Source organism: Triticum aestivum, chromosome 6A, assembly GCF_018294505.1.
Source record: "Triticum aestivum cultivar Chinese Spring chromosome 6A, IWGSC CS RefSeq v2.1, whole genome shotgun sequence".
Taxonomy (NCBI): Eukaryota; Viridiplantae; Streptophyta; class Magnoliopsida; order Poales; family Poaceae; genus Triticum; species Triticum aestivum.
In genome coordinates this window covers 457219885-457229142 of record NC_057809.1, presented here as the reverse complement: position 1 = coordinate 457229142, position 9258 = coordinate 457219885, and the positions used below count along the sequence as shown (strand labels likewise).

Here is a 9258-nt window from a genome sequence, read left to right as displayed (position 1 = left end):
CTCTCTTCTACTGCTTCAAGATGGAGGCTGCCAGAAGCATAGTCTTCGATAGGACTAGCTATCCCCCTCTTATTTCGGCATTCTGCAGTTCAGTCTACATATACTACCCCTTTCATTTGATACATTGCATATGTAGTGGAGCTCCTTGCTTGCGAGTACTTTGGATGAGTACTCATGGTTGCTTTGCTCCCCCTTTTCCCCCTTTCTATACCCGATTGTTGCGAGCAGACGATGGAGTCCAGGAGCCAGACGCCATCGTCGCCGACGACTCCTACTACACTGGAGGTGCCAACTACTACGTGCAGGCTGCTAACGACGACCAGGAGTAGTTTAGGAGGATCCCAGGCAGGAGGCCTGCGCCTCTTTCAATATGTATCCCTGTTTGTGCTAGCCTTCTTAAGGCAAACTTGTTTAACTTATGTCTGTACTCAGATATTGTTGCTTCCGCTGACTCGTCTATGATCGAGCTCTTGTATTCGAGCCCTCGAGGCCCCTGGCTTGTAATATGATGCTTGTATGACTTATTTTATTTGTAGAGTTGTGTTGTGATATCTTCCCGTGAGTCCCTAATCTTTATCGTACACGTTTGCGTGTATGATTAGTGTACGGTCAAATCGGGGGCGTCACACCTAACCCTAGAACCTAAACCGTACTACACTTACCCAAGAACACTAACCATAGAACCCTAACCCTAGAATGCCAATCGGGGAAATGACAAAGGAGGAGGATGACTTACTCCACACCGCCGAAGGAGGAGGCAAGATGTTGGCTGCCCGTCGGATTGGCCTTCACCGCCTGGGCGAACGCAGTAGCCGCCGCGTATTCCAACGACTTCGGCGGCGACGACGGTTGGGGAAGAGGCAGCGCGCTCGAGGGATTGGAGCTCCCGCAGAACTCCGGCGGATCTCCAGCACCTTCGCCCGGAGCATCCCCACCGGCAGCAACTCCGCCGCTGCCGTCCACGCCGCCAGGTTTCGTCGTCGCCATGGATTGGAGCTGGAGGGAGAGGTCTGGTCTGGTCGGGTGCGGGCGGTCGGTCTGTCCGGCGCGACCAGACCGTGTCGGTCTTAACCAAACGGCGCCGTCCGCGCGTCCGTTGGGCCACGTCACCCAAATTGGGCCCCACCTGTCGGAAACGCCCTCAACCGCGCCAAATGACAGGTTCAATGCACTCTGCAAATTTTTTACTGAATGCGCGGTGGCTTTTGCAAAAGATTAGCGACGAGATTGTTTTCTGCAATAAAAGCCCCAATTGTGGTGGTTTCTTGCAATTCACTCGCAAAATACTCTTAAGTGGGTCTGGAGGCAATCCCACCGTGATCTGTCATCATACGTTGCCGATCTCACGCTCCATAACAATAGTTTCCAGATTTTTACTGAATGTGCGTTTTCACCTGATACATCGCCATTTATGTTACCGTCTTATACCTCATTTGCACTAGGGTCTTCATAACTCTAGGGCCGGCCATGTCTGTGACCTTCGGTGGACCGGTTCTAGAGGTGATTACGAAAGAAGCACGGCCACACCGAAAAAAGCGCATTCTTGGACTGGCATCGGTGGCGGCATGCGGTTGATCCGTTCGTGCGAGGTTTGTCCCGCAGCGACGGACAACGCGTATCAGCGAGAATTCCCGGTGATTGTTTAGCCGGAACTGAATCCCGAGATTTGGACATCGCCGTTTTATTAAGAACGATACGGGACAAGGGAGATCACGAGCACGCCAACCTCATCAGTCCATCTGAAAATGGCGTGTCTGTGGGTCTTGGGGAGACTCTCTGCTTTGACTGCTTCAGGTGTTGCCTCCAGTGTGAGACAAGAAACAACAGTTCGAGTGTAGCTGGAATCACCATAGGCTCATTTTAGTATGCTGTACATTTGTACTAACCAGTTAACCACTACCGGCCTGGCGCCATTATCTTATGCGCAATGGTGCTTACTTTCATGGATCATGTGGAACTCAGAGGTCATGGTTGCGTGGAATTCGGTCAGGCACGGGTACGACACGACACGACGTGTTCAATAACTGAATATGCAGCCTGCCCCAATTATTACAGACTCGGCTAAGTCTGCTTGACATCTAAACTGGAGCTAGCAGATTCCGCGTACGGATCAGCTTGACGAATATATACTACTAGTAAGTAGACTTGGTCTCACTAAATCGAGGAAGCAACTGACAAAATTTTCACCTAAAAGCTCATAACAGACGAGGATGTACGTCAGAAAAACAGTCGTTTCCTTAGCCTGCAGCTGCAAGTAGCCCGTGACCCGAACTTGTCAGCAGTTTGCAGTGACCAACTTGAGCTTTTTTTTGGAACTGGCATAATGTTGCAAACAAGAAGGGGAAAATGTGGGGAATGTTGAAGCGTGTGTTCGGATTGCACTAGTCCTTTTCATCAGTTCGGACTTTTGCAGTTCAGACTTTTGATCGCGCAGCCGCTGGCTAGTGCACGAAGCTTAATAGGGAAAAGAAGACATTTGCCCCGAATGGTACACAAGGAAATCCGGGCATAAACAAACTACATCTCATATATATTTCGTTAATCATTTCATCAGCTGTAACTGATTTGTGTTTGTTGTTCAGAAAAGACATCTCATACTCCCTGATGGAATGACACTACCGCCGAAAAGACGAAAAACAATCTAAAACCCTTGAAATATTCACATTCCGTTATTATCTGCACAAGCTGTACAGAGACTAGAAGGCTACAAAGCTGCACAGGCCGAATATCAGCAGATGTCCATTGCTTCCAGAATCTCAAAATGCATCAGCAGACTGCGTGGTCTACCATCAAAATACTTCTTTTCAGATGGCATCAGTCTCCCTTCACATTTCTTAGCCTCGTCCTGAAGCAACCGCAGCATCGTGTTTTTCTCGGCCAGGATCCATGGGCGGTTCGGATCAGACCACTGCCTCGGAGTCCCATGAAGGACAAAACGGAGAGTATCACTAGTCTGGGAAACATAGCTGGCTATCCCCTTGATCACCGCATGATCAGTAGTGTATGCTCCAGCACAATTGAGGCCCACATCCAAATAATGGAACTCGGAAATACTTGATAAAACATCACTAGCTGTAGCAGGAACGAGTAGATCACCGGTCAAGAGGGATGGGCTTCGCTGTGAAACATCAACTGAACTTTTTGTTGATTTTGAGGCCCAGTAAGAAAGTTCTGCCACAAGCTGGTTGACGACAACTCCACCCTTACTGAATCCCAGGATGGTAGTTTTAGGAGCACACGACGGTAGCAATGATGCAGTAGGTTCTTGATTGCCTGCGGAATCATTCAATGACCCCCTCATGACCTTATTTTGTATCTGCGAACAAAAAACATGGATGGGAGGAATTAACAAGGAAAAGCGGAAAGGCACTAAGTTCTGAGTGGAATCTAGAATGTCTACAAGAAATGAGAATACGACCACAGTATGCTAATTCAGTGGGAAGACATAAACCACGTAAAATGTACAGGCGCAATAAGATAAATACACAAAAGGGAAACAAAAACATCTAAGTATGCACATATTGAAAAATACATTGACACAAAACAAGAACAACGTATAACATATGCATTATCATCAACTAGTAATGCAGTGGGGTTTCTCCAATACTGATGGAAAGGATATATTTTCTAAGCAACAGTCTGTTAAGGGTGCGTGTTTTGGTTTCAGTTTTCTTCGAAGGATCCCCGGCAGTATAGGTCTTGCTCCACCACAATTATATAAGATAGTAATACAAGACTGCGGAAATTCATTCTGGCTCTCAGATCCAGATGCACCCCGAATCTGAACCACACTTTCCCCTAGTGATGTGCACCACCGTATGTATTCTACAAGACTGCCAATGTAACCAGACTAGATACCGGAAATTTGTGGTATTAATATTACCTTTGAAATAGGCTCCTATCTTGGATTATTTGGACCACGGGATGCGTTAAAGTGATTCTCTCCAAAACTACCACACGATGAACAGGTTCCTATATGAGGTCAACGACCAGGTTGTCTTCAGCATAAACATCGGTTAAACGAAAAGTGTGTACGAGTGGCGCAATAAGATAAATACACAAAAGGGAAACGAAATGGCAAGATCTCGTAGGAAAGCTAAACATCTCAGTATGCAGAGTTAAGCACATATTGAAAACCAAAAACCACATTGGCGCAAAATAAGAACATATAACATACGCATTGTCCTAAACTAGTAAGGCAGTGGGTTCCTCCGATAGTGATGGGAATTGGGAAGGATATATTTTCTAAGCAAGAGCCGTTAAGGGTGTGTGCTTTGGTTTCAGTTATCTTTCTCCCAGCAGTATGGGTTCTTGCTCCACTATCCAGAATCACTGTCAATGTAACTAGACGAGATACTGGAAATATGTAGCATCAGTATTACCTTTGAATCAGGTAGCTATCATGGATTGTTTGGACCACGGAATGCATTATATAGCCATTCTCTCCAAACTTTTCCTAGCTGTGTGCTATATGAGCTCAGCGACCTGGTTCGCTACATTATAAACATCAGCATCTCTGCTACCCCATCAACCGTCTCTCCAAGAATCCAGGTTAGATCATCTGCAGACTATTCCATCCATTAAATACACATTGCATCAACCTCAACAAACTAAGCTGTAACATCCTATAACGAACATGGTATGATGACATGCTGCAAGGACACGATGAGTCTATCACTGGGCTCTGGGCTGGAAACACTCAAACATGATGAAAGGACCACGTCCAAACCTGTCCACTCTACTCCAGCCTCTTGGATCAGTGAGAGGCCGTCGTTCTCGTGCACACCACCCACAGAATAAACAGAAATGTACATGATTCCCACGTGAAATCGAAGAGCAATGATCTAATACTCACAGCAATCCTCTGGTATTATATCAAACATGGAATTTATCATTGATCGCTCTCTGGTTCCTGGGCAAGATTATCAGAAGTGTTATGGTTCCTGCTAATACTCCCTCCAGTATATAAGTTTTTACTACGCATATAAGTTTTATTCTGAGCCAAACTTTATAAAGTTTGACGACCAACCTTGTATTGAAAATTATAAACATTTACAGTATTAAAGATATATAATATGAAAACTAGTTCCATTATTCATATAATGATATTGATTTGGTACTGTGATTGTCGATATTTTTCTATATACTTGGTCAAACTTTATGAAGTCTGACGTAGGATAAATCTTATATGCAGAGTAAAAAGAAATGGAGGGAGTATCTAATTCTGCAAAACAAATATGCCCTGAGAGAATGAAAGTGCACTGCAGCAGCTTGTCACAAATACGCAGTAATGTCGGCACAAAAAGTAGTGAAAAGGTGGATCTGATACGAGGGCATTAATCACCATAACTAGATTCATCATCTTTAGACACACTTATTTGATCCATAGTCACATTTGCTGTTTTGACCTGGCTTCTGATGCTTTGTCAATTATGATCACTAGAGCTGTTGAAAATAATCTTATCACTGGCTTAGTTAAACATATTGCGCCCGAGGGAGTAGCCATTCCGTAATATGCATATGGTAATACCCTTCAGTTCCACGATGACTTAGAGAAGGCAAGAAACCTTAAACTTTTACTGTGTCTGTTTGAGCAGATGTCAAGTTTCAGAATATTTTTCACAGAAGTGAAATTTATCTACTTGGTAATGCTACAAACAGAAACACTGAATCTGAGGAAATCTTAACCTGTAAAACTGGGAAACTGCCTTTAGAATATCCAGGGATCCCTGTAGATGAGAAGAGAATTAGAAACAGCAACGGCACAAAAGTGTAGAGAAGATTGAGCAGAGACTTGGGTGCTGGCTGGGCAGGACTTTATCTATTTGTGGCAGAACTATCGTCATAAATTCCTTCTTGTCTGGCATTTCTACAGAATTCCAGTTAGGATTAAGGAAAAAGCAGGTCCATTAAAAGCCAGACTTTTTTGGAGTGGGGACGGAAAAAGAAATGCCATTTGGTTAACTGGCCCCATTATTTACCTAAAGGTCATGGTTGCCTTCGGATTTCAGATCTAGAAATCATGAGCATTCACTTCTGTCAAAATGGTTGTAGGAAGCTATTTAATAGCAGAGTTCCTTGGCAAGATTTCTTGACAAACAAATACTTGAGAAATACTCCCTCCATCCGGAAATACTTGTCATCAAAATGGACAAAAAGGGATGTATCTAGAACTAAAATACATCTAGATACATCCCCTTTTATTCATTTCGATGACAACTATTTTCGGACGGAGGGAGTATCAATCTAAGGCAAGTTGTCACTAGAAATTGGGAGACTCACTTTTGGCAAGGATTGATGGAATAAAACCTCTTTCTTAGCTGATGTAGAATTTAACTAGGAAGCTGGAAGAAAACAAGCTTTTGGGAGGAACCAGACTCACTGAAAATTTCCCCAGGCTCCTTTCTACTGTACCTCTTTAGAGCCTAACATTACAGTACATCAGGTTTATGCTTTGGGTTTTAATTCTCTAACTTTCAGAAGAACTTGACTTGGAGACAGACTAGAACAATTGCGAGCTTTACGTGATTTGTGCGCTAATTTCCGTCTGACTGATGGGGAAGACAAAGTCTGACAGACTGAATACAAGAAACATGCTTCGGAGAAGGAACTATACTTAGGAGTCTGGTCTGGAATGCATCCTTTGTTCTCAGTCAATGGAGGAATGTAGAACATCTCTTCTACAGCTGCCCATTCAGCCGCAGATGCTGGACTGCCCTTAACATTTCCTGGCCTCTAGATGGTGACAGACTGCTACTCATTAATCAGGGGAGACATCTCTGGTCTGGTCCTCTCCTCATGGAGGTCTTCATCTGTGCTGCTTGGAGTATTTGGAAGAAGAGAAATAATAAAATCTTCAAGCACATTGTGCCCTCCTTCCAGTCCTGGAGAGACAGATTCAAAAAAGATTTTGAACTTTTGATTCATAGGGCCAAGGCTGACCTAGGGCCAGCCATTCTTGGTACTGTAAACTCCCTCTCCTAGATTAGATTTTATTCCCTTTTACTCTCTGACTAGTGTCATTTTGGCCTCTCACCTCACAACTATCATCTACCTTGACACTTATAGTAGGTTGCGAGACATGGGAACACCATAAACTAGCCCAAAGTATGTAAATTGTTTCCTTGGTGACTTAATACATGTGTCAGTAGAGCCTTTCATACTGTCTTCCAGTTCAAAAAAAAAGGACAAACTTGTTTGGCTTCTCTCCCACTCTGGTGAGTTTAGCGTGAAGTCTTTCTATGCTGCTATGCAAAGTGCTGGTGTAATTCCCAGCAAGTTCTGGTGGAAAGCTAAGATCCCCTGCATGTCAAAACTTCCATTTGGCTGGTGCTTAGGAAAAGCATTCTGATGAGGGATGTTTCGCTGAGAAGGGGTGGTAATTGTGAAGCTTCTTATCAGTTTTGTGGTAGCAATGAAACCACTAGTCACGCCCATTTCTCTTGTCCCCTGGCCAGATATATTGGAATGTGGTTAGCTGTGCACTGGGAATTCGTTGTCAGTTTACTGATGCTGATCACTGCCTGAATACCTGGCTAAGACTTTTACTGGAAGCAAACGTGGGATAGCGGCTGTTGGGTTTGCAGGGGTCATGTGGGGTATTTGGAAAGCGTGTAATTTGGCCTACTTTCATAATAAATGGCCTAGCAATCCTTGTGCACTGATCTTTCAAATTTGTTTCAGGATTAAGTTCGGAGCCACTTGCAGGGAAGGAGGACGCAAAGCTGGTACTGCACAGGTGAGCAAGATGGTTTGAACAAGTCACAGTTGAGATCTTCCAAGCTTCACACAGCTGGATGCTGTGGATTCCTCGACTGACGACATGACGGCAACAAAGATGGGATGGATTCTAGGTGCATGGCGTCTGTCTTTTTCCTTTTCCATTTTAGCTAGATCACCTCCCTGGCTAGGAGCTGAGCCCTACATATTTGCATTGCCGCTGTTTTCCGTACGCCTTGTTTAGCTTCTGGCTTTTGTTGCCCCTGTTTTTGGGCTCGCTATTTTGGTGTTTGATGTGTGAGGGAGTTAAAAGTTAAAACAACATTGTAAAGCTATGATTTCTATAAATGGAAATTGGGGGAAACCCTTTAGCTTAAGATAGTCAGTTTATGTACAGTTTTTGTGAACAAAAATGGAATCTCATCCCCAAATAGAGGACCCACGAATTCTCCTTCTTCAGAAATGGGTACAAGAAGTATTCACTTAAACCAAAACTTGAACTTTATGTGAAAAAAAAATTCCTGAATCTGATGACTACCTGTGGTATCTGCCCTGAAATAAAAGTCACCTAACATATCCAGGAGCAGTGCTAGAGGGTTTTCGCATATCCAGTAACAAGAACGTGACAATATCACAATACCATAAGACCTCAATTCTTGTAACATCGTACCTGGCCAAGGCAAAAATTTAACTACTGCTGAATTTTCCCGAAATTTACCGCAACTTACCTCCCGAATACAATGTGCCAAGATGTTGGCAACGCCAGCCGCCGCCGGTAGGCCAGTGGGGTCATACCGCTCAGGGTCGCCAACGGTGTCCACGGCCGGCACAAGCTCTCGGTAGACCGCAAACGGCCCGGCAAAGCAAGCGGCATCGACCACCCACGCGTTGGCTTCCCCGGCGAGCTTCCCAGCGAGGAGCTTGGCGAGGTAGGCGGCGTCCGACAGCCGCTCGATCGCCGGCTCGCCGGTGCCGGGGACGCGGTCGCCCGTGAAGAGGATCGCGTTTGCGCGTGGAACCTGGGCGGCATCGGGGTGTGAGGCTTTGGATGCTATTATTGCCTTGGAGAGGGGAAAAGGGCAGCGGGGTCATCCTTACGGCGAGGGCTTTGGAGGGCGCGAGTATGAGCGAGGCGGCGACGCGGAAGAGGGGGGCGCCTTGGGAGAGCGGGACGTGGACGACGCCGGTCCACCGCCCCATGGCCGCCTTGATGTCGCCGGTCGCCGGATTTGCGGGAGAGGGATCTCCGAGGCGTCAATGGACGATGCTGCCGGTTGGGAGACACTCAAGAACTCTGAAAATAGTGTCGATATCTTCATTAACTGCATCTCTTCAGGAAAACGCTTCGTCTGGATCTGACGGCTCCTCACTCAATGTTTGTGGCGTGACCGGCCGATGCTTAGTTACCGTTGATACAGTAGTAACTCTTTAGCATTCCACCGTCAATAAAAAAAATACTTTCTCCTTTTCGGTTTACAAGGCTCATCTCAATATTTTTGTTTTTTCAATTTAGAGGGCTCATCTTCATGTCATTTTAGT

At 45.3% G+C, this 9258-nt stretch overlaps 1 protein-coding gene across 2 annotated transcripts; it reads right to left on the bottom strand.

The window, feature by feature from the left end:
• Window positions 1-2509: 2509 nt before the first annotated feature.
• Window positions 2510-9010, bottom strand: LOC123127897 (uncharacterized). 2 transcript variants are annotated; one of them, XM_044547755.1, is made up of 4 exons: window positions 8818-9010; window positions 8448-8738; window positions 5689-5729; window positions 2510-3316 (listed from the first exon to the last, which is right to left on the bottom strand). In XM_044547755.1, exons 1-4 carry the CDS (start codon window positions 8917-8919, stop codon window positions 3298-3300), a joined length of 453 nt encoding a protein of 150 aa, XP_044403690.1. In that variant the 5' UTR covers window positions 8920-9010; the 3' UTR covers window positions 2510-3297. The 2 variants fall into 2 exon arrangements, with proteins under 2 accessions (XP_044403690.1, XP_044403689.1); XM_044547754.1 differs by lacking the exon at window positions 5689-5729.
• Between the last annotated feature and the right edge of the window lie 248 nt (window positions 9011-9258).

Coding starts and splice junctions, on each gene's coding strand:
- LOC123127897 (XM_044547754.1), bottom strand. CDS start 8,919: ATGGGGCGGTGGACCGGCGTCGTCCACGTCCCGCTCTCCCAAGGCGCC. Junction 8,739..8,817: donor CGCCCTCCAAAGCCCTCGCC/GTAAGGATGACC, acceptor GATGCCGCCCAG/GTTCCACGCGCAAACGCGAT. Junction 3,317..8,447: donor TGGCACATTGTATTCGGGAG/GTAAGTTGCGGT, acceptor TTTTGTTCGCAG/ATACAAAATAAGGTCATGAG.